The sequence below is a fragment of the Sander vitreus genome, chromosome 12 (genome assembly GCF_031162955.1).
Source record: "Sander vitreus isolate 19-12246 chromosome 12, sanVit1, whole genome shotgun sequence".
NCBI classification, from domain to species: Eukaryota; Metazoa; Chordata; class Actinopteri; order Perciformes; family Percidae; genus Sander; species Sander vitreus.
In genome coordinates this window covers 18,989,890-19,016,381 of record NC_135866.1, presented here as the reverse complement: position 1 = coordinate 19,016,381, position 26,492 = coordinate 18,989,890, and the positions used below count along the sequence as shown (strand labels likewise).

The following is a 26,492-nucleotide window of genomic DNA, read 5'->3' as shown; positions in this document are numbered from 1 at the left end:
CCTTTTTTCGACATACTGTACTAGGACTTTTTTTCGACATACTATACTAGGACTTTTTTCGACATACTATACTTTGACTTTTTGACATACTATGTATTTTTTCGACATACTATACTGACTTTTTCCACTTTTTTCAACATACTAGGACTTTTTTCCACTTTTTTCGACATACTATACAATGACTTTATGACATACTGTTTAAGAGGTAAGAATACAAAAACATCTTAAAAATGGTACACAATAGATCAACATTCAAGAGTATCAAACCTTTTAATCTTATACATGTATCCAGTTACAAAAAGACATTTCTTGGAGTTTAACACAGGTTCTTCAGTCTGAAAAAAAAGTTTTCTATTCCAGGAGTATGCTGTGATGTTTGTCCTCAACAATCTGAAAGTTATTTGGTAAACGGGTACTAGTCCCCCATCCAGAGGGTGACGATTTTAATATTAAAATCGTGATCCCACTGGAATACTAAAAGGTTGCTGATACTGTGCCACACCTGATGACCTTAATCCTATTTAAAGGTATTCTGAAATAGTTTGACTCGCAAAATTAGAAACAACCTTGAGGAGCAAATAGCACAAATCTATTTTTCTGTCATTTCAAAGATTCCTTACTGGAAGACTTTTCAAGGAGCTTCACAATCTGGACAGGTAAGACATGGATGACTATTCAGGGCTTCGTAACCAGAATCTATTTTTGTTAAAATTACAGACATTACATTACAGCCAGTTATTAATGTTAGTACAGTTTTAGAAAGTGGAGGGAATATTTACCCCAAAAACCTCAGTCTTCTATATTTGTTTTTACAACAAACTTTACTTAAAAGCACGATCTTGAATAGTTTAGATATTTTTATGAATGGTTTTATATAAACCAACATGTTACAAAAACAAGGGCCTATATATGCTTAGGGAAAAAGTGATAAAAAGGGCAGATCGTAATGTAGTAATTCTGTTTTTTAAATTGAACAAAACAACTTACTATTTCTGGTTTGAAACTGGCAGTAACTCCAAAGTTGCAGTTTGATATGTTGTCCGCAGGTGCAATCTAAGCTACATTTCCTGTCAGCACAAAGTTGTAGGCCTACAGTATTTTCATACAGTAAATTCTTGCACGAACTGCAAGATAGTTAACTATGAAAATGAATGATGGTATCTGCATTTTAATTGTAGAGTTAAGCTACAACTCTCCCCCAAAAAGGACCCAAACATATTTTATAAAAAACAAACAGAGCTATGAAATGACTGGGCAACAATTAAATATTTTCGTTTAAAGTATAAGTATTGTAATCATATTGCGATGATCATATGTAGTAATTTTTGCAAAACCAATTCCAAACAAATTGAACACACAAATTACTACACACGTGAGGCATTTTGTGCATGTAAGCACAACAACGGAACACCGTTCAATGCATTCATTTGATTGTGATTTTCATACATTTACAACAAACCAAATGTTATTGAGACAAAGTTTTTATGCCAAGTTTCCAGGTGCAGTTTCCTAATCTGAGTATGATTGTAATTTCAAAATGGTCCCAATGGAAATGTAGTTCTCTAACCAGTGAGTGAATAAAAATGTCTCTTTAGAATGCATGGAATTGACTTTATTGTAACATGATGTATATCCTCCTGGTTTTACCTCTTATGAGTTTCTCCTAATGTCAGCATGTTGATTTTTAACATGTAAAGAAACTGCTGAAATATATGTAGTGTTGTTCCCTTTTACTGCAAACAGAGACTATCCACAAGTACATCTTCTTGAGACAGGGAGCGTAATGTCAAAAGTTTCCACACATCAAATTGTGTCTTTCTGCAGTTGAAAATGACTTGATAGATGTAGGTACTTACTGTAAATACACTGTATAAAAATACTCTTAGGTCTGTGTGGATATATAGACATCTTTCTATATTTGTGGAAACACAGACAGGTTGGTCTTTGGTTCCACTCTAAAGTGCTAAAGTTTCTGTGGTGCAGCAGTGTCGAGTCTTTGGGAGCTGGGTGGGAGTTCAGAGGATCAGGGACACCAGTTTTCATCCTCTTTCTCATCAGAGAAGTAGAACGTTTACTTCTCTGTCTGTTCTTTTAAGCCACACTTTTGTCTTTTTGTAAAAACAAAGAAGAAGCCCAAACTGCTCTCTAGCTTTGCCATCTGAGAAGCAGAGACGTGATGAATGCGATGAGAGCCACTGTGACGTGTTGCTGACTGCCTCTGTGCCATCCTGTGCAGTCGTTTTGGTGCAGCACAGGCCTGTCGATGTCGTCTGTTCTGCTGTACTCAGACGGCTGGCTGCTTGCCGAGCACTGCACCAGGGGCATCTGGTAGGAGGTGGCCCGCTTCTCCGGCCGGTCTGGGCTTGAGCCGTCGCTGGGACGCTGGCCGTTGTAGAGCAGGTAGCGGCCGTGGGCATCCTGCTCCATGCGGAAAAGCTCGTACTCTGTGTGAGGGAGACGGATGCCCAATGCCACGCAGCCGTTGGTTAAGGTGACGTCCTGCTCCACCCCGACTTGCCAGGACCCCTGCACTCCACACTCGTTACCATTGAAGACGTTGAGTAGGGAGGTGGTGGCAAAGTCCATGGGAGTTACTCTCATGTGGTTCACTAGAGGAGGACGACACAAGAAGACCTGTTACATTCTGAACATCCTGTTTTGGATGACCTACAGAGTAGTGATGTAGGTCACAGGTGCAACAGACTCTAAACTTTCAACTGGATGAGACAATGAAACAATGTTTTGCTGCTTGTTACATCTTGGGTCCTAGCTTTGTAATTTTGGTATTGTTTCTATTGGTTATAACTCAACAAGATAACTGCAGAGATCAGGGAACTTTGATGACATCAGGGCAAGAAACAAGCAGTTTACACGTCTTTGTAGTAATGTCACCATGTTATCACAGCAGATAGAATCAAACGCAAAGATATGGGGAAACAGCTAGTATGGCTCTGTCTGAGGGTCACAAATCTACCTACTAACACCTCTGAAGTCATACGTTAAATTGCATTTGTTTAAACCAAAGTGTAAAAGCGACTAGTTATCTGTGGGATTGTTGTTGGAGTCTCCGCTGGTTGCCTGGCATCCTAAGGGACTCCAGGAAATTACTGCACATTCCCTGTCCTCCAAATTGTTGTTTTGTTTGTAGAGTTTTGTATCTAAAACAAGCAAGATATTACATGTTAACTAGCGAGCTTTACTCCAGCTACATATTTACTGTACAGACTTCTCATGTAACTCAGCAACAAAGTGAATAAATATATTTCCCAAAATGGCGAATCATCAACTTATCTGTCACAAAAAGTCAAACAGAAATAGTTGCATCAACCATAAAAAATACATAGTTAAGGAAACAAGGTGTCCTGTGCATCACTATAATGGAAAGAATGGTTGCCATGATCACCAGAAGAATGAGAAATGTGTATAGTTTGGCTTCTGAATGCATACGTGTCAATCTATATAATTGTAAGTTGGACTAATTTATATACTGTGTTAAATAAATTACACTAAGTCTTTACAGGTCTCCCTAAAAAAATCAATCAGACAGCTGATTCAGAACGCTGCTGCTCGAGTCCTCACTAAGACCAAGAAAGTGGATCACATCACTCCAGTTCTGAAGTCTTTACACTGGCTTCCAGTGCCTCAAAGAATTGATTTAAAAATACTTTTGCTGGTTTATAAATCACTAAACAGTTTAGGGCCAAAATACATTTCTGATCTGCTGCTACACTATGAACCACCCAGACCTCTCAGGTCGTCTGGGACAGGTCTGCTTGTTGTCCCCAGAGTCAGAACTAAACAGGGGGAAGCAGCGTTCAGTTTTTATGCTCCACATATCTGGAACAAACTCCCAGAAAACTGCAGGTCTGCCGCAACTCTGTTCTTTTAAATCAAGGCTAAAGACCTTTCTTTTTGATGTTGCCTCTCTTTAAATAATTGTTCATTTCTTATACTGAAGTTGCACTGTTGAAACTGCATGACAATCTATATAAGCTTATAAAGAGAATTAAAAAGTAAGACAGGTGGGAGCGGCCCGTTCTGGGAACAGCAAGGATTGTGGGTGGATTACGTGTATAGAGCAATGGCTTATACATTGTCCCATACTAGCAGCCTAAAATCTCGTATTTTATCTGCTTTTATACTTTTAACTGTTTTAAACTGCTCTTTAAATGTTTAATTTCTTATACTGCACTGTAACTTTTATTCTCGTATTTTATCTGATTTTAATTTTTTAATCGTTTTTATGTAAAGCACTTTGAATTGTCCTGTTGCTGAAATGTGCTATACAAATAAAGCTGCCTTTCCTTACATTAGTCTGGTTTAACATACACTGGACTTGCAGACTCTGCTGCTATCAATCACACCACTGTCACTTTACCTTCATACTTTTGTCTTTAATTGCTCTTGTATGGTTTCTATTTTTTACTTCTATTCTTATTTTAGTTTTATATATCTCTGAGGATTTTTTTAACTGTTCTGTTTATCTGTACTTATTTCTGTGCTGCTGCAACAGCCAAATTTCCCGTCTGGGGATCGATAAAAGCTTATTTTATCTTATAATATAATCCTATGCTTGCTTGAGTTGACTTTGTATGGGTTCTGTTCTGGAAATGCTGAAGACTCTGGCAAAATGCAAATTCACCAAAGTTGTTTTTAAACAGCAACAAGCTAAAAAAGGTGTGAACACAGTCTGAAGTCTGTCACACTGACGGTAGAGGGTACAAGTATTTGCATCTATTGAATGAAGGTAAAAGGCAGAAAAATGAGGAAGAAGATTTGGTTTTCTAGTCACTTGAATATAGTCTCTCCTCAGATTTGTTGGTATTTAACTATTAAAACAAAACCATTAGCTGTAAGACAAGAAAATATCAACCAGTTACCTTTGAAGACAAAGTCTGTCCCACCCATGACGCGGGTGGAGTGTAGGCCTCTGCTGTAGCGTCCGCGGGCGTAGATGGTGAAGGTGGGGTGTTTACAGACGGGGTCAGAGTAGTGGTAGTAGTTGCCCTCCCAGGTGTGGTTGTTGTCGTGGAAGGTGAAGTGACGGGTGAGGAAGAGGACCTCAGGACGAACTTCGCAGCGCTGGCTCACCCACTGACCGTACAGGCCGACAGTCAGGTCGGCCCGCGGCGGCAGGATGGGAGGGTGGAACTCATCTGAGCGGTAGATGATACGACAGGCGATGCAGCCGTGGTCATGGTTCTGGAAAAAACGGGAAGGGAAAAGTGAGCCTAGTATATTCATATAAAATATATACAAACACAACTAAAAATATAAAGTAAAACCAATAATAATATTAATAATAATAGGATGAAAAAAAATTTAAACACAAACAGGAGTTAGTTGAAACAAAGATTAAATTAAAAAGAAACTACTTTATTTCATTACCACCAAGGCGTGGTATCAAAGATGCTATCGTTACACATTTGAGGCTTTAAAGGCATCATATGTTTTATTGCTCAACAGCCAGCCAACTAGAGAGAGAGAGAGAGAAGCGGTGGCCGAGCAAGCTAGAAAGTGAATGAAGAGAGAGAGCGCCGATCAAAGCACTAAATCAGAGGAATTAAACTATATTTTCTTAAGCACAAATAAACACACAGAGCTCAGTGGTTTGATTAGGATATCTATACCTTGTTCAGCTTTGTTGTCCTTGTTTTTAGCATTTTTGTCTTTTTCTGTGTATGTATTTTAAGAGCAACAAAAAGCTGGAGTCAAATTCCCTGTATGTGGCCATTAAAGCTGATTCTGGCTGGATCATAAGTGAATGCAGAGCTTCATTCTGCCTGTTTCTGTCATTTGTATCTCATGCGTCGTATCAGATTTTTTGTACTGCAATTTTGGCCGACAAATACACTTATTAATATATATATGCAATGAGCTCATATCAGCTAAATATAATTGGTTTGGGCTCCAACCGACATAGTAGTGTAAAAGTAAGTTTTTACAGGTCTAAAAAATGTAGCGGTGAACCTTTCATACATAAAATAATTCTGCTGTTGAGGCTATTTACAAACTCTAAACTGAACATCACTGTATGAAAATTCAGTCATAATCCGGCAGCGCTTAACACTTTTTTTAATCCATCATTAGAATATTGTATCATGAAAGCCACAATAAAAGAAAACCTCTGGCGTCTGTTCAGAGGTGCAGGCGGAAAAACTATTTCCTTCAGGCCGACTCTCTTGAGTGTTGGAAGCCAGACAAGGTTCCAGCATTTTCTCATGGTGATCACATCATTAAACTGTAAAAGACAGATGTCTGGTCGAACTTAAGGCATGACAACAGGAAGTCACACAGCTAACAGGGAGCCAGCTGAACTTTCATTCTATTTACAAACAGTTGTTTGCCCTTTCTTCACCCTCATATATTGACAACAAAAAAAAGTCTATAAATGACCGTCGATCATGTTAAATTTATATCCTGTCTGGTTTCGTGGAGCCCCCGAGCAGCATGTGATCATAGTATCCACAGACAGGACAGCTGTGGGTCTCTGGCTGCAAAACAGACTTGAGGGTCTGACGGATTCAAAGCTGGAAGCCTTCATCATACCGTATTCCACAAAATCTTATCCAAAGACTAAACTCCAGGGAGGCGGTAGAGTTTTTGTTATTTGAGGGTGGTCAAAATTTTAATATCTAACCTCTCCAACCCAATCACTCTTTTCCCAGACAACATTGTGTCTACATGAGATTTATGGGAAGGCAACAAAAAGGAACAGGTACAGCTGAAAGAAGGAGAAAAAACAGGAGTATCACTACATCCTACAGATGAGATAATCCCAGTGCAGCTCCATAACCGCCTCAGAGTAAGAGGTTAATGTGACGACTGGAGGGAAGGCCTCCTGTATGTAATGTATTTTTACTGCACTTTTGCATCTGTGTTTGTGTGTATGAGTAAGAAATGTATATGTACAGGGGGAACAAAATAAATAAATACAGTATATGTATGTATATTTTAACATATACGTATCTGTATGTTTATATATGTGGGTATAAGAAAAAGAGCAGACGGTGGGACAGTTTCTGATGCAGGTGTGGAAAACATGTTCCAGATCTGCAGGAACTTTGAGCCCATAAAACACAGCCTGTCTGAGCAGGGGGGGGGAAAGGCCAGACTATGACCCACATCTTCCTTCTATGGGTACTCATCTCCCACCTTTTTCATGGTGCCACTGCTCATCTAAGGCAATGAATAGTAAAGTGTGTGTGTGTGTGTGTGTGTGTGTGTGTGTGTGTGTGTGTGTGTGTGTGTGTGGGGGATGTTAAAAAAAATAAAAAGTATATTACATCGTATATGTATTACAAAAAGTACTACATAAAACTTTGTGTTGAAACCCTTTTCAAATCATTGTTAGTTTCCTCTACAGCTACCTAATACTTTCTGATAATGTTGTATTGGCATCTTTACTAAAAAGAGCACTGTGCTTCACTATCCTCTCTTTGACTGACGTTCAATTGCGGTGTCTTTTATGAGAATATAAACTGTAAATGCAAACGGATTAAATTATTTCAAATCATTAAACATGTTTAATTAAACATGCCCTGTGGAAATTATATCCTTGACTGCTGCAGTTAATTTGTTATATATGTTTGTAATCAAGCAGTAATCTCCACAGCTGACTCAGTGTTAAAGCCTTAGGCGCGCTTTACACAACCAAGTATTTCTACAATTATTCCCAGGTTGCTCATAAAAAGTTTTACTGTTGTTGTGACACTGTACTTATCTCAAACATTCAAACCAACGCTTCAAATACAAATTACAGTTTTTACTGGATGGTTCTTCAACTGAGACATTTTTCACAGACCTGGACTCAAACCATGTGAAACTAAACTAAGGCTAAAAGGAAAGACTACTGACTTCACACAAGAACTATAGATTTAACCAATTTTCTCTACTAAATATCATGTATATATTTAGGGAGCTAGATGAGACGTTTGATACCACTCCCATGTCTGTACAATAAAAACTAGGCTACAGCCAGCAGCTGTTAGCTTAGCTTAGCATATAGACTGGAAACAGGGGGAAACTGCTAGCCTGGCTCTCTCCAAAAGTAACAAAATCAGCCTACCAGCACCTCTAAAGCTTATTAATTAACATGTTATTTCTTCTTTGTTTAATCCGTGCAAAAATGGATGTGTAAAATTACAATTTGCCACCAGGAATTGAGAAACAGAAGAATGTTTTAGGCATTTTTAAGTAAAACGTATTTAAACTATATTCAAAATAGTTAGATTAGCTTTTATTAACTAATCAACTAACCGTCTAAATGTTTCAGTTCTAAAAGGGATCGACTAAAGTTGAAACTGATCTCACATCCAATAAAAGAAAGTGATGCCATAACAAACTATTCTGAGTTATGTCCCTATGTCCCTACTAGTGGTGAGAGCATGGACAAGCTGCTCTCAGTAAACTTTTGTAACTTTACATTTAATCAGCAAAATACATCTGTAGGTGTCTTTGCCATAGCACACAATGTCCAACCTGTTCAAGCTTTTATTGCAATGAATTGCTGGCTCTTCATGCTGGAAGCAAAGCTTTTATATCCTTACTGGAATTGAAGAAAAAATAGGAAATGAGGAAGGATATACAGTAACTGCCCTTGCTTCATATAAATTACATTTACTCATTTCATTTTTCACTACTACATTTGGCAGCCACGTTTGTCTGACAAACGTACAAATGAGGTACAATACAAGCCACAGTAGATCAAGGCGAATTAAAACTGAATTGCACTTTGTTTGGCAGCCATCTTTCATTTGGGCATTTTGGGGATTACCGACATAGTTCAGGGAAAGATGATGCCCAGAAGCAAACATTTTACGAGGAACAGAAACCACGCCAGGTTTTAAAACACATCTTGGTTATATCATCAACACTACACCCAGTGGTAGAACGTAACTTACTAAGCACTGTACATAAGTACAAATTTAAGGTACTTGTACTTTACTTGAATATTTCTATTTTATGCAACTTTATACTAAATAAATATTGTACTTTTTACTCCACTACATTTGTCTGACAGCTTTAGTTACTTCTACAGATTACAATTTTTCATCCCTGTCCTGTCCAGTGAAAACCATGTATCTCCTGATGTAAAGTAATAAAGTATTTTGATGTTGTGATAATGAATGTTTGTGATAAACTGAAGAAAGAAGTGTTCCTTTATGGGCTGAGAAATTTCTCCTACTTTTCAAGCTAAATACACTTTTTAAAAGGCCTCTTGGATCAGCTGGAAAATGCATCGTCACAAAGCTGACACCGGGGCTGTTTTTCTGACACCAAGGAAAGTTGACTTTTTAGAGATAGGTGGTTCTCACAGGACAGCGACGCTACAAACTATAGAACTATACAAAATATGATGATCTTATAGAATATGATGCATTGCTGTAGATTAAACTACCCAACAGTATAAATATAAGGGAGTTTAAATTATACAACCTTAAACATCTACAGCAGTAAAATGCAACATACACATTAATGCAGCAGTAATATTAATCCAGAAACATCATATAGTAAACACTGACAGGGAACATTTTACTGCACAAATCATGCTTTTACTTAAGTAAGGTTTTGAATGCAGGACTTTTACTGGTAATGGAGTATTTTCACAATGTAGTATTCATACTTTTACTTAAGTAACTTTCACCACCGACTACACCCATGTGTTTCTATGTTGGGATCCTTAGAGCCAGACCAGCATCTCTCCTGTAAGATGACTTCCCAGGAATTCATAATAAGAGTCTTATCTGGCTTCATTGCACAAGTTTTAAATGTACTTCAAAGGCTTACAGGCTCACAAAGAAGTAGCAAAAGACAACAAATCATAAACCAAACTCAGGAAAGCATAACAAATGAGTCTCTGCATGAGGGATACGTATAAAACACAATAACAACCGAAGCACTTTACCAACAACAACAATCTGAAAACACAGAACCCTTCCTAACAAGCATCATTATCAATTGGTAGTTACTCTGTTTTGGTGACACAGCAGTGAACCAGGCGACAGAAAATGGAGAAAAACTGATTAAAAACAAAAAACAAATGTCTGCTGCCTTGCTCTTGCATCACTACTGAGATCCACATGCTGGCACCAGCAAATGTTCTGGACTGGGACCAGCTCTGGGCCACACCGCTTAAGATTAATGGATTGGATAGTCACCATGGCAATAAAAGTCCCCGAAAAGAAACCATTACAACCTCAAGAGATGGTTGGATTTAGTGCTTTTTGTGTAGGAAGGAGTGAGGCATTCTGAGTTTGTCGCTACGATAACACCGATCACATTAAACATAGTTATTCGACCACTAAAATAATGATTAGTGCAACTTTCAACAGCATGATGTCATTAGAAACAATGTCCCGGTTACTCCAAAGAACACTGAAAAGTTTATATTGGAACAACTTCCTGCAGAGAACAATTGTCTCTATGAAATCTTAACTGTATTCTGTGGATTATGTACAGTAACCACGGACAATGTTTCTGGAAAGAGATATTGCTGTTGAATTATGTAAATGTAATGTGTCAATGCTGTAAGCACCACAATCAGAACTCCATTCACTTCCATTATATTTGGGTGGCAGCAGAAAACTGATCTCTCAAAGTCTTGGCAAGTAAAATCCAAATTATCTGCATGGCTAGATACTGCTACAGGTAAGTGAGTAAATATGTTTATCTGCAATTTTGGTGAGCTGCCCCTTTGAGGCAATGCTGTAATTATGTTTGTCCCAGCTTGCCTAATACAAAAATATGAGTAGAAAAGAGCACATGTAACACTTTGATATGAGCCTCAGGCATGCATGAAATCAGACCGGGTATGTGCTCGCTGGAATAATTCATATGACCGCATGATTCCAAATTCTAGGAATACCACATGTTGATTGCTCCCAGAGATAGGCCAGGGTTTCACATCGCGCCTCAGCAGGCCGGAGAGGCTTAAGGAGAGCAGCTCTGGTCATTACAGCACCACAGGGGAGCTCGTCTGATCACAGATCCTCACTCCACACACACACACACACACACACACACACACACACACACACACTTCTGATCAGCAACACCAAGCCCCATCATCCCCGTACAAATGGATGCTTGTTTAGACAGCCAACCCGAACAGGATTTTTTTGTAATCTCTGTAGAGGGTGACAGTGAAAACATAACTCTAGGGTTTCACCCAGTGGGGAAACTGCTGTTCAGCAGTGTAAATAGGCAACATCCGATAGGCACAGCAGAGGAAAGAAAGGGCTCTTTCTTGAGGCTAGATTCTGGAGATGAAGTCAGTATGAACATAGGTTCTGTTTTCTACCAGTGCAAATGTTTAGTGTGAAAGGGCAAGATTGTTGACACGCACAATGATACTAAATCAGATTTGTCTTAGCGGATGGTTTGTTGATGCAGACAAAGGAGTTTAATGCCGCATAACAACTCAGATTGTATGTCAAGTTGTCAATCACAAAAAAAAGTACAACTTCACTTTCCAGCTTCAACATCTTTTTTTTTTTTATCAGTCCACCACTCTGATACCTTATAAACAAGTAAAGACCTACTTTCATATTGTATTTTACCCAGGTTTTCTACAGCATTGCATAGGCTACGCTTAAGATAAACCCTCGTAAAAGAACACTGTTCTTAAGGTCAGTTTGTGCTCTTTCTGGTGTGTGTGGTCTTTGCGGTGTGGAGGGTCGACACAGTGGGAGTTGAGTTCGGCAGAGGTTCTCCACCGAGCTGCACGCTCAGGACAGAAAACAAAACTCTACCTCCGGCTTGGTCATGCATAACAACAAAGACAAAACGCAGTGGATAGGAAAAATCCTCATCCTGGTTGCTGTACTAGTGGTTACTAGTAAGTCTGCAGTTGCAGAATTCAGTTTTTTCTCGTCACCTCAAGACTCCTTACAATTATGTTGTGATCCCTTGACAGGGGACTAGTAATCTACAGAATTTTAGCAAGTCTAGACAAACCAATATTTTTGTTCTATGAAGACTCCGCAGCCACATTTCCACCTCATCCCTCTAAACTCTAATTGGGAGATGACCTACAGTACCTTGGCGTTTTGCAGGGCAGTTTGGTAGCTGGACGGCTTGTAGTACAGCCTCTGGGACGGCTCTGTGTGGATGTCTCCTAGAAACAGCTCCTCCACCAGGTGATCCAGGTTGTGATGCAGGTACTGCTTCTCCACCCTCAGCAGCTGCAGCTCATGCATGGCAAAGTTAAGCTCCCTGGAGCAGTCGTAGCCGCCCTCCTCGCTCCACAGTGAGTAGATCACACTGGGCTCCCAGGGGCCCTTAACGGCCCCTCTGCAGCTGCGGTTGAGCCTCTGGCTGAGCTCTTTGGCCACAGTGGCTGTGTGACAAACCATCTGGACCCGGTGGAGGTGGTACTCCGCCTCTGTACCACCGCGGATGATCCAGGAGGCCTGGCGTAAGCGCAGACGACCCCGGATCACCAGAGTATAGGTGGGTTTGGTGCAGTGGTTGTCCTCGTAGTAGAACTGGTGAGCTTCAAAGCTGTTGTTAGAGTAGAAACTGTAGGAGCGTGTCAGGAACTCCGGGCCTGGTCTCACCTCACAGCTGTAACACAAAACAGAGGTTTCAGATAAACACCATGCAAATCCGCGTGCAGAAAAGGTTTAAGTACTACCAAGAAGTTTTAAGTTGTTTCTTTGTTTGCTTCTTTTGTGTTGCCTGCCTTTGCACAATATATTTCAGTCAAGCTGCTGTTTAAAGGGCCTTCTAACTTCATCACAAGTGAATGTTCTTCCACAACATGTATTTGTACTACTCTCATATGTAAGATACTGTTTAAATTGAAAATAAGGTATTCTACGAGTATTTATTTGGCATGAAATTATGAATTGAATTATGGTGCAGAGAACGTGTATTGTTTGAGGGACATTGCCATAGACCAAAGTATACTGTTATCTTGTTTACCATGTTTTTGTTTCTACCTTCTAAGCAGCCATGGGTTATAGTTCATTCCATTATATTAACGTTAGCTAAATCAGAGACTTGAAATATTAAGGTCACTGCAATCCATTACTGTAAACTTTTAATCCACTTTTTTGGTGGCTCAAAGTTCAGTTTGTGTGGTAATGCAGATGCCAGCAGGGAATTGACTGAAAAATGTAGTCCTCATTGTGTTGTTAAGTTGTGTAGCCCTGAAGCCTCTGTGGCTGAGTTATGTTAGCATAATAAGCACATGTGGGTATAACTTTAGCATGCTAACATTAACCTACTAACATAAGTAATATCTGGCCATTTCAGTATGCATACAGTCATCATTCAGATTCTTCATTAAAATAACCACCAACGTGATCAATACATTCTATTCAAATTAATTTATTGGTTATGTTACTTCAATTGACAGAATGTTTGTTGCATGAGGTCCCATCCATATTACTGTACCTGATGGTCCTGGGTCCAAACTGCCAAACAGGAAATGAGAGCTTCCAATGGGCTTTATAGTAGGGGAACTCAGACTGTACCATTAAGTAGAGTACAGAGGGTTTTTTTCATTGTTTCAGGTAATAGTCTTGTAAGTACCCTAAACAATCTAGACTTTTTATATATATATTTTTTTTAAAAGCAAGGCTCCTGAAGGGGCATGTTCTTCAGAAAAGTTTGTGTTTTTTCATTTTGTTTTCACAACCTCACCAAAACCAACCTGAACTGCTTGTTGGAGTTATGAAACATATAATAAAATATACATTAGGGGAAGATTCTCCTTCCACCACTGCTAATCCTTACACTCAGGAATTCTGGGCTTATGATTTAGCAGATGCAAAGCATTTCTTTTACAAGTTAAAGATTTTTAGGATAGGATAATGGGAATTTGGTCATGGTCAATGGTCTTTAAAAAGAGGCTGTATTCGATATTAATTCAATTAATTTGATAACATATTGGGATAGTTGCATTGCATGTGGAAATTCCTGCCTTCCTATTCAAAGATGCACAGAAAAATACGGCCATAAGTCTATAGTTGTTTACCTGGTGGACACCCAGTGACCCTCTACGTTAGGAGGCATCTGCACAGCGATTCGGGCTCCATTGTGAAGGTGCTTCAACATGTGTTGGCACTGGGAGTCTCTGAGCGACCGGCCAAAGGTTTTCTCCAGAGAGAGACGGCTGGATCGACCATCTGAGTAGTGAAGAGATGAACCACCTTCAGCCCAGCCTGCAAGAACAATAAGGAAACCAAAAGTTCAGGTGAGATTTATCTTTATTTATTTACATGCCATCTCTTAGGCACAAGAAAGAAGAAAAGTGCCATTCAGTGCAAGGTTTGAACCTCAGACATTTGCCTCATTGAGGTTAATGTTGAATAAACCACTAAAGAATGAGTTTAGTGGCAGAGCTTCTTTCTTTCAGATCTTTGCATCCTAATACATGACAACTGCTTTTAAGACAATTGATAAAGTGAACTACACTTAGATCAAACTAACAAGACGTCTTTTTCTATTTGAAGTTTCTCTCTCATGTTTTCACTCTGCTTATTCAATCAGCCGGGCCTCTTTGAAGTGTTTAGAGGCTTTTATGTAGTCATTTTAACTCATGTCATCACACAGGGATTACAGGGCTTTATCAGCTGCAACACCTGGTATGAGTGCAGTCTTGGGTTAATATTAGCTGAAAATGTGAGGAAAAGGCAAAGCTTAGATGTCCAAGTTGAAGAACTGCTACCACAGCAGACTTGAACAAACTAAAAGCTACAAACAAAAGTTAAAAAGGAAAGTGCAGTGGCCGGGTGAGCACAGTTGGTAGAGCAGGCGCACATATGTAGAGCTGTATGCCTCGACGCAGAAGGTCCAGGGTTTGAGTCCAACCTGTGACAATTTCCTGCATGTCTTCCCACCCTCTCTCTCTCCTTCCATATCTAGCTGTCCTTTCCATTAAAGGCTGAAATGCCCAAACTAAAATCTTAAAAAAAGAGATGTGCAGCATTGAGATGTGAACCCACCCCGTCCGCATACCGTCGATGCACCACATGAAAAAGCAATACCTTCAACAATGGGCTGAGTTTAAGGGGATAAAACATCGGAAATTAAAACATTTTCAAAGCCTGAAGCCAAAGAAAAGCCTTGAAGCTCACAGTCCAGCAAGGATTGATTCCATGTAATACTCTACTATCATCAAAATCTACCTTGAAATATGAAGACTTGCCTTTTGATTCTATTTGCTATTTACTTGCCTGGCAATAACATTTAATGCAGCTGTGGTTGCCTCTGTGCTTTTAATTAATTAATTAATTTGAAACTAGTAACATAAGGGAGAAAAAAAAAAAACTCCATGAAGAACAAAGCTCCATCCAGTTATTTTACACCCAGCGAGGCAGCTCCTATGTGTGTTAGCCGAGGCGTGTGTGTAAATCACCATATCACAGCGCTGCTCACTGGAAACACTGGACAGTGGGGAGACTTGATCTCCCAACTCAGCAGGTGGCATTACTAACACTGCTGGCTAAAGCTGTGTTAAAAGAAAAGAAAAGGCTTTACAGTTTGCTCTGTGTGTGTGTTTATGTGTAAGACCTTTTTTGTGCAAAACCCCCCCGCTACAAACAGTTTGTTTTTACAATGAGAGCAGAAGCTACCAGTTTGTGTGTGTGAATTTAAAAGGAAACCTAGTGAGATGTGTAATGCGAACACACTTTTACTTCACTGAAGTTTTCGTGCCTCAGGTGAATTTCAGGCAAGGACACACACACACACACGGCAAAGTATGTTAATTGCTGTTAAAAGTACAAACAAACACAAGGACTGGACAATGAACATATTAATTGAATTACTGACATTGATTTGTACATATAGTAAGTTTTCTAACGTCAAAATAATGCACTGATTAATGAACTAGAACATCAAAAGAAAATTAAGTAAACATACCAGCTTATTCAATACTCAGCTTCTCAAATGTGGATATATGGCAAACACAGGAAGACGATGAATTCTCTCCTGAGGTTCTGTTGCAGCTTTCTAGGGATTCTGGGTAATGTATGCCCTCGTCAACAGAGATACTGAAAGAATATCTTGCATCAGTGTCTTTAATATCTATTTAGTTTCCTTCCCAGCTTCCAAACAAATTCCAACTTTCTCCTCACTTAAAAAGACGTAATGTTTAAAAGGAACGCTCATTTATACTCAATCTGAGAATAATTTTGACTAAGAAGTTGAACATGCATGTTATTTTGCCGTTTTTGATAACGGATGTGGGAAAAGGTTTCTGTATCTGACGTTAAGCGGTTTGATTTGATGTGAAAACAGACCTGACCCAGAGTAAGCTGCATCACACTTGTTTAGCATTAATTTGTGGCTTTGTGAGAATATCATAATTATAATGTAACACAAGCTTTATTAGAGTAAATAAAGCTTTATAGGAGCCAGAAAATATAGAGTGGCTTAGGTCTGAGCTAAAAAATTACCCAGTGTCGTCTTCAGGGGTGGCATGGGAGGCCTTAAAGGCTGTGATCAGGGGGCGCATTATACAACATGCTTCATTTCGTAAGAGTAATAGTCATTAAGCACCTTTAGAACTAGAAAGTAAAATCAAACATGCTGAAACAGAGATTAAAAGAAGAATGTCACAGGATGGCCTGAGAAACCTGACTCAATTAAAATACCAATATAGCAATATCCTATCTCAGAAGGTTGAATTCAATTTATTCAGGGCAAGACAAAATTATTTGGAATCAGGAGACAAAGCAGGAAAACTACTCTCTAGATACATAAAACAGAGGGAATCAGCTTCCACTATTTCTGCAGTTAGATCCAATTCTGGAGATGTTTTTACAGCAACTGTAGACATTAACAAGATTAAAGAATTTTACACTGATCTCTATAGGTTATTATCAACCTCTACTGATGAAGAAATGTGCTTCCCAAACTGACAGAAGAGCAAAGAGAACTCCTTGATGTGGATTTGACTATAGAGGAAATTATAAAGAGGTAATGGGGGCCCTGCCTGTGGGTAAAGCCCCAGGGCCCAATGGCTTCACAGCTGAATTTTTTAAGAGTTTTGCAACTGAACTGGCTCCACTTCTGTTAGTCGTATATAGAGAGGCCCTGGAGAAGGGCACATTGCCCCCAACATTTAGGCAGGCTTTGATAACTTTGGTTCCTAAAAAGGTAAAGACCGAGGAGACTGTAAGAATTACGGCACAATCTCCCTAATGCAGTTAGACGTTAAGATTATTTAAAAAATGTTGGCAAATAGATTAAACAAGGTTAATACTTCTCCAATTCATCCTGGTCAGGTGAGGTTTATTCAGGATGTAGCTTGTCAGATAATATCAGGCGTCTTGTTAATATTGCATGGTCTGTAGCTGATAGACAATCCTCAATAACTGCTACTTCCCTCGATGCCGAAAAGGCGTTTGATATGGTTGAATGGGGCTATATGTTAAAAATTTTGGAATGTGTGTGTATGGTAGCATTTTTATAAAGTGGATTAGAGTGACTGCGGTGTAAACTAACGGGTTCATTTCTAAATATTTTGCTCTTGAAAGGGGAACAAGACAGGGCTAACCTTTTTCTCATTTGTTGTTTTGTTTAGCCATAAAACCTTTGGCAGCAGCCATAAAGGAGAGACTAACTTCCCAAGTATTTTGGTAGGAGGTGTAGTGCACAAAGTTATGCTTTATGCGGACGATATAATACTTTTTGTTTCCGAACCTAGCAGATCAATACCCTGTCTACTCGGGATCATTGACTCTCTCGAAATTTTCAGGTTATAGGGTAAATTGGTCCAAGACAGAAGCATTACCTTCAACAGCTCAGTGCCCCATAACAGCCTTCCAATCAGGTGCATTTCAGTGGCCAAAACAAGGTAGTGCATATCTGGGTATCTTATTCCCTCCCCAGTTAAAAGACCTAGTTAAAGTTAATTTGGATCCATTACTTAATAAAATATCTTGTGATGTCAATAGCAGGGAAGGTCAAGGTTATAAAAATGGTTTGTGTTCCCAAGCTGAACAACCTTATCCAATCTCTTCCTTTGGAGGTTCCCCTGTCATGTTTTAAATGGTTTGACAGGATAACAAACACATTTATATGGAATGGTTAAAAAAAAGGCTACATTTTAATAAATGACAAAGACCGATTGATAGAGGAGGTTTGGGTCACCCAAAGATGTTGTATTACTATTATGCTTTTAACTTAAGGCATCTGGCCCACTGGTCACTTCCTCCTGAGAGAGCCCTCTGTAGGAATATTAAAACTAAGTCACGCGATGTGACGGTGCGCCTCATTCAGTTCAGGATTATGCATCGCTTCTATTGTACTCCCTCCAGATTGTTTAGAATTTGTCTGAAAGACACACCAAATTGTTGGAAATGTAAGACAGAGGACAGCCAATTACTTCATGTCCTATGGTCCTGTGATTAAGGTCCAGGAATTTTGGACCGGGATACATAATAACCTATGTAGGACTGCAGGGACCCAGGTTCCATTCAGCTAAGATTATTTGTTCTGGGAGAGATGGGTCAATCCTAAATGGGATGTATACGCACATAAGAAGGTGGGTCCAGACTAGTTTAATAATAGCGAAAGGATGGAAGAATGAAGGGGTGCCGTCAATCCAGGAATAGGCTTGTGAGATGGCTAGGGTGGCAGCGTTTGAAAAAATCTCATATATAACGGATTGCCAGATTGGATGACTATACTAAAAAATGGGGAAAGTACCTGAGCATTCTGGAGGGCTCCTAAGAAGCTTTGTGCTGGGGAGAGACGTGTATGATGGGCTTATGCTGTTGTCATCATACATGTTTATTTGGTTTATTGTCTATTTTGTTACTCTTCTGTTGAATGGTTTTGAATATTGTAGTTACTGTGTCATCTTTTCTTAATTTTTATCTGGGTGGGTGGTGATGACGAAGGGGGGGTGGGGGGGTTCATGTTGTGAGTTGTATGTTTTGTATTTTGTTAAAAAATGAAAAATTGTTAATCACAAAAAAAAGAGGTTACGTGTAGCCTGTTTGTAAAATTACTTTTTAGGGGGAAGCGTCATACAACTTCTACAGATTTAATGAGAATTGAATGTGTGAGTTTCTTCCAATAGCTTTCTTTAAAAGAAAAAACTCCCCACATTTAAGGCAATAATCAGGCCAGCTCGACTTAAACCCTCTCCGGTCCTTCACTGCTGCTGCTTTCCTAAACTGCTGCTCTCTATCAAAATCAAAGCGCCCACAAAACTCTCAGAACCCCAAACCACAGAGAACATTTCCAGTTGGCCTGATCCCACCAGTGAGGTAACAGCACTGGGACCCCTGACAAATAGAGAGACTCCACATTGTTTATGGGAAGAGAAACATCCAGAAGTGCCGGAGCAGAGACCAAAGAAAGGACTGTTCTTTGTGTCATCTTAGCATTTGGCAGTGACCATGTAAGACTTAAAGGGGGTGGAGAAACTAACATTTTAAAGTAGGTACTGACTTGAGTAGGAGGTCGCTGGATTTCAGAGGAAAATATTGTATTTTCTGTAATCCAATAGACATTCATCATTCAGATTAGAATTTTACATTCAGCTCGAAGTAACAAAATGTTGTTTTTGATGGGTAATAAGAGTCTACAGCCATGCTAACAGCTCAGTAAGACCGTAGCCTTTATAGGCACAATGGAGCTTTGAGCTAAATGCTAACATCAGCATGCTAACATGCAACATATATGAGTGTGACTCTGCTGTTAAAGAGACCGGACAAACGTCAGACAGGCCAGTGTTGTGGTATTCAAGTCAGACTCTAGTCCCAGTTTTTAAGTTTTACATTTGTACACACATGAAAAGGACAATGATAAAAAAAAGAAACACAAACAAAACCTTTGGACAAGAATAAGCACAGTGCTGCTCAAAAGTGATGCGAACATCTGGATGTTTAGCAGGTATAATGTTCACACTGTTCATCATCTGAGTGTGCTGATGGAAATGTTAGTTTTTAAGGTGTTTGGTCATAAACCAAAGGGTATTGGATACATTTGCAATTTTGATCGATGATGCCACCGCATTAAGTAAAGAGATCATCAAAGTTATTACATTTCATCCTGTGGGGTACATAAATGTCTGAATAACATTTCATGGCAGTCAAGACATTTCACTAAAAGTTGAAAATGTCAACCTCATGGTGGCGCTAGAGGAAAGGTCAGGGGATCAACAAAGTCATTGGATTCACCCTCTGTGGACCATAAATGTCTGGACAAAATTTCAATCCATCAAATAGTTGTTGAAAGTGAAAGTGGTGGACCAACAGTCCACACTGGCAATCGATCTTGAACCTCTAACATCTTAACTTTTCAGAAACTCTGAAAATAATTATTGTTTAAGCTTTATGACACAATTAATGTTAGACATGATCTAAAGCATGCATTGTGTGCATCTACAGGGTCCATTCAGTCTTATTTCAAAGTCCATTTAGTTTTCTTTCATTTCTTTTCTGGAGTGACTGAGCTTTCGGTTTCCAAGGTCAAGAACCAACATGGACAAATAAAGTCCTTTGACTGGTCAGAAGAAATGTTAATGAAGATCATGTGATATTAAAAGTTCTCGAGCAGCTACTAAATGGACTTTGAGGTAAAATTGTTTTGTCAAGGTTCCATTCTTTACTATCAGCGTTTTCTTGCAGGAATGAAGAATATTCTCCCATTGTTGTGTTGCCATTGTCAAAAACAATTGGACTTCTTCCTCCACCACTGAATGACTGCTGAAACAGAAGTGTGACATGTTGGGCTGCGTGACAATTAGCATCTTTGTATCCCCTCCATCTGTCTTTCCTCCATCTTTTCCTGTTGGTTTATTTGAACTTGTGACCCCTGTTTCTTTCTTTCTGTTGCGGCAGTTTGTCTCCATTTGTCAAACTTATGCTATAATGATTTCCGAGAATGGTTCCCTTGATATAAAATTATTTTGCTTATTTTCTGACTGATGCTTCTGTAATTACAGCACTTACTACTTGGATTTCTGTTGTGAGTTGTCTCATGTTGCTTTGAAAACTCCCACATCACAGTGTTGATCGCTGGACAACTGAAACATGGTCGTAAATGGCATTCAGCCAAAACTGTAGCAGTGTTTATAACAGAGTCCGATTGATATTAGCAGGCTATTATCATCGGCCGATATTGTCTTAACATATTGACTACCTTACCCATAATGTTGGAGTTTATTATATTTTATAAACCCATTTTCATCTCACTAGCACAATCTTTTAAACAATCCATTTATATATTATATTTTGTGTTAGCTATAAGCATGCAACATATATACATATAACATAGCTGCATTTATGGTATGTATGCAAACAAACTGAGCACATACATTTTATGTATTTTTAACAGTTGTTACTGAATACAAGTTTAAAATATTTTCATGTATGATGTTCATGTAGGATGATTCCATTGTATGATGTATGAAAAGTAAACTTTTCATAATTTACTGTCATTTATATTAACTGTTACCTTTGATAGTAAAGTAAAGTTATCTCACTGTCACATATTACTAAATATCAAAGCTCCTTCAAATGACCAAATTTCAGTGTGCATTGCTAAATGGTTTTGTTAGGTGTTGCTGATTTCTAATTTTCAGACTTCCCTTTTTTTTTTTTAAATCAATATCGGTTTCAGCCACAGAGATGAAATATCAGTTGAGTTGAAGTTTGTACTTGTGATTAAAATAGTTAAATGGCTTATTTTATTAAGTGTCTTTTTTCTCTTATTGCTGTTACAGTTTGCCATTTTGTCTGCTTCCTGCACTGGCAATCACCAATATTTGAGAGAGACTCAAACATATCTTCACTTCTTCTCAATCCAACATCAAGATAAACATAAAAAGTTGTTGGATAAGCAATTACTTGAGCAAAGAGTTTAACAATTCTCTTGTATTTTGAAAATTGCTGAATATTTACAGGTGTAATAAAACTTAAAGACCGTATTGAGGCCCAGCAGAAGTCTCATTCGATTCATATCAGTCAAAAGGTGAAGTACAAGCAGCTACTCCATGTTTCTTTGCAAGTCTTTTTTAAATACTCCAAAGTTATCGCTGAGGTTTTCTCCAGTAAATTTACATCACAAGCTAATCTAAGCTGACAGTGCATTTTCAGGCTGCAATAACACACCACTTAATTGGACGTTAGATTTACTTAAACACACTTTAGGATAAGTGGACTCCAAAATATCGTTTTATCTCAACCCATTCATTTGAAGTTTCAGCCAAATGTTGCCTTCAGATGTGCCAGCAGATGGATTGGGTCATCTGCAGTCCCATAATCCTCTGCTGCTCAGACAGGTTTTCATCAGGAATGGATGTTTTAAGTGGCTCTTAACTGTGCCAGTGCTTTCATCTGCCAAGCAGCCCCAGGGAAGCTTTTTATTGCCTTCTAGCCTTACAACATGTTCATCACTGTGGCATCAGGGATAACTTATCTAGAACATATTATTACCATTAGTCCTGTTGGACACAAACACACAGCCACGATGGTAAACAGGTGTGCTGAAGTGAAGAGGGGCATGTCAGGTTCCTGTCTGACTTAAATGCTTCACAGAAGATGTAGAAAACGTTTAAAATCCAATGGATTGTTTTTAATATTTTTAAAAATACATAAGTAATTTCGAAGATCTCATCCCTCTTGATGCTTTGTGCAACAGAGCTTCTTTCGTAGGCTGTTTACGCAGTTTGTTTTCCATGCACACGTGGAGTCAAACATGTTTTTCATTCAAACCTCCCCACTCCACAGTCAATTCATATAAATGTTTCTTACCCAAAAAAGCAACGATAAGCAGTGTAGATGACGGCCCCATTTCGCACTTTGGAGGATTCAAACAAGCGTCAATGGTCACACTGGTGAGATCGGGTTTTCCTTTACGCAGCGTCCTTGTTTAATCCGACACAAATCCTTGCATTGTGTATCCAAAGCGGGGAGCATACACTGGAGCATACACTTCTGAGATATCCGAGCATCATAAGGAAACACGCCTCCGGATCGCTACAGCGAATGAAACCCCCGCTATAACTGCTGAATAGCACTTAGAAAACGAAGGAAAGTCCAAACTTTACTACTGGACACGCTAACGGAATTCAACGCTGTCGTTCACCGTTGAAATAAAGCGGCTCGGTTGCTTTTACGCGCGTCCTCCGTCCGTCCGTCCTGGAGGATGTTTGTACTTGTGTTCCGAGACTGGACCCCCCCCCCGCCTCTGTAGAGATTTTAGGGGCGTGGAGTGTGTTGAAGTTGTTGAAGTTTTCTCCCGTTAGGTGCACACTGCAAAAAATCGCTCATGTATACGAGGTGTGTTGGTCAACTGTTGAACCCGAAGATGATTTTGTCTTCAATGTCTTAAAATTGTTTCAAATAATTTCTCTATTAGGCTAACTAATGCTAACTTGCAAAACACCATCAACATCATATCATCATGGTGTCAAATCTACATCGTTTTAACATCATTTTTCAATAACAATAACCCCCCTAAAATGAAACTAAACAAGCAAAATCTTCAAATTTGAAAACTAAATTGAAACAAAATGTCATTACCCCATGAAAATAGTTTTTACTGGGTTTTGAAGAAAACAAGATTTTAACATTAGACTGACCGTTTTTGCAGTAAAGACGTTTTACCTATTTACACCTTTCATGCTGTTTTTTGATTTTATTTTTTAGAAATATCAAATTCCTCCTAATTTTTTCCAAACAGAAATGGCTTGTAAAATCATGTTCTCATACCAAAAGAGTACATTAGCCTTCCATAACACAGTAGTAGCAGTAGGACTAAAACCACTAATGATGAGTACAATTATGTCCCAATCAGAACAGCCTAGAACCAGAATATCTGAGGCATTTTTTGTTTGGGTTGTTTGCAACGAATGAAATGAAATGAAAATAAAATGGAAGGCTGAAAGGTAACTTGGAGCGCACAGTCAGATTAGTCCAGCTGAAACTGAACCAAATGTACATGGGCTCAAACATGGTCAAATGTAAAGTTGTTGTTCTCACTCACTTGTGTTATTTGGGATTAATTAGGGGTAACAATGTTCTGGGACCACTCTGAGCCTTTGCTGTTGAGTTTTCATTTCTGTCCAACATCCTGCTTGTTGTCATTCATGGTGAATGCTGCACATTTTTGGCCCTCAAATTATACACCTTCTCATTATTAGCCTGCCTGGAGGGAGGGATACCTCCCTCCCTGACACCTGTGTGCATGTGTGTGTGTGTGTGTGTGTGTGTGTGTGTGTGTGTGTGTGTGTGTGTGTGTGTGTGTGCGTGTGTGTGTGTGTGTGTGTGTGAGAGAGAGAGAGAGAGAGAGAGAGAGAGAGAGAGAGAGAGACCCACAGGGAGACTTTGGCCTTGAGTTTCCAACTCTGTCTCTTTTCAACTTGTGGTTCTCTGCTGTTCTGTTCTCTGATCTTTTGACCCTGAGGCGAGTCTCCATCTACTCTTCATTCATCCAGTCAGCCACTGCCAATAGTTTGGTCAGAGATTTGGGTGAGTTATGCTAGAAGTGGCTAATGTAGCTTTGAGTCGCTATCCTCCAGCGGAGATGTGAAGCAGTTTACAGGTGTCTGGTAACCTCACTCCTTTCTAACTCCACACCCGCACTTTTATTTTTTCTTTCAAACTTGTAGTCTTCAGCCCCAACCGACACTGACTCAAGTGACATCATTTGAGGTCATTTATCAGACTTCACACAGCTCCCTCTGGAGCCACACATTTTCCACATTTGCAGTAGTATGCCCCCAAGACCTGAAAACAGACTTTGATGTGTAAAATCAGTGGAGTTCCCCTTTAAAACTCATTGACCTGCAGGTAGGTCAGTCAGCACAAACTCAAACATTATTTAAATCCACAGCAGTTTATTTTAAACTGTAGCACAGATCCAAACATTTCCAATAATACCAAATATTTCAGGCTGAGTTTTGGGGAAATGCTCACAAAATGATGCACAAGGCATTAAACATATTTCTATTCTATGTAAGAGTGGCATCATAAACAACATGAGGTCTCAGGTCTGACTTAGTGTAAACATCATATAGTCAAGCTGATAATAATGAATATTTTTAATATTGATTAATATGTTGGTCACATTTGAGAAAAATCTTTTAATATTTTAGTCTATAAAAGGTCAACCAAACTGAGAAAATCATCTAAGGTGACAAATCATTTGTTTTCTGCAATTTACAGTTAAATAAAACGTCCAGAGAAAAGCGTCAAATCCTTACATTTGCGAAGCTTGAACTGGTCAATATATGTTTTTTTCTTGATAATTAAGTTGAATGTAACTAAAAGTTGATTAATTTCCCTGATTAATCTTGCCCGCTCAGAATTTTGTATGATACTGTAAGACATTGTGGAATACAATAATTTTTGCAACATGAAAGGTACTTAAGGGGAATCAAAAGAGGAAAATTAGGTTTCAAGGGGTTAATAAACTTTGACTTATGTATTGAGTTCTGTTTCAGTCAACCTAGAAAATGTTATGGCACCAAGCAAACTTGTGTCTCAAAGTGCCAAATATTTTTTGCAGTGTAGAGTTTACATCTATGCTTTCACATGAAAAATGATAGTGAAGGAGGCCCGCAGTTCACAAAAACAGTATTTCACATGCTTATCCAATAATCCTCCAATCCTTAATCAGTAGAGCCATTCTCCACTGAGGGAGTTCTAATTAATTTCTATTGTTTGGCATCTTAAGCCTCACGTCTGCCTCCCTCTATACGCTCCATGGTATTTGCTCTTTTTCCTATAATCCTGGATCCATGCTCTGGGAGAGTGACTTCAGCCATCCTCTCCCTCTCTCCCTCTCTCACTCTCTCAATTCCTTCTTTTCTCAAGATCCGGAAAAGCCGCAGAGCGAGATCCGGACAAACAGACTGATAGGATTTGCAAGAAGCCCGGAAGGGGAATTAATAAGAAGAGCTGTATAGAAGGAGAGGCTGGAGGCAGGGAGGTGAAACTAGGAGGCTTGTTCTGGTGTGCTGACCCCTGCGTTGTCCTGTGTGGCTAATCAAAGCATCACTGCACCCTCTTTGTGTTGCTGCAGGAATGTGATCTAGAGGTGGAAATAAGACTGCTTTGATTGTCAAAAGGCTCAACGGGACAGTAAAACCAGTGAGAAACACGTTTTCTACATGGAGTGTTGATATTATCATGATTTTGCCTGTAAATGCTCAAACTGGCTATTTTCTCTTCAAACCATCAAGGATCTTTTTTCTTTTTGTACATGTTTTTTGCATTAAGCCTCTATCTTCAGTATCCCTAAACATGTCAGAGCAGATGAATGTGAGTGGGGACATTTCAAAGTTGCTGTCTCTCTGTTTCTAATTAAAACACTGTTTTAAAGAACTGGATGACTGCACTGTTTTCTGTTTGCCTGTTTCTTCATGTCTCCCCGTAGATGTTTGTGTCATTGCTGGAGGGTGCTATAAAAGCCGGAATGAGAAGGGAGTGGTGCACAATGAACATAAAACTCACACTGAGTTATGGGATGTTAATTGTTTAACTGTTGATTGTTTGTTACTGTAGATCAGGCAAGGG

The 26,492-nt window shown here is 39.1% G+C and overlaps 1 protein-coding gene across 1 annotated transcript; it reads right to left on the bottom strand.

Moving 5' to 3' along the window:
* Positions 1 to 251: 251 nt before the first annotated feature.
* LOC144526696 (protein APCDD1) lies at positions 252 to 23,136 on the bottom strand. The gene is made up of 5 exons (XM_078264315.1): positions 22,725 to 23,136; positions 13,985 to 14,171; positions 12,042 to 12,567; positions 4,881 to 5,202; positions 252 to 2,609 (listed from the first exon to the last, which is right to left on the bottom strand). Exons 1-5 carry the CDS (start codon positions 22,762 to 22,764, stop codon positions 2,146 to 2,148), a joined length of 1,539 nt encoding a protein of 512 aa, XP_078120441.1. The 5' UTR covers positions 22,765 to 23,136; the 3' UTR covers positions 252 to 2,145.
* Positions 23,137 to 26,492: the final 3,356 nt, after the last annotated feature.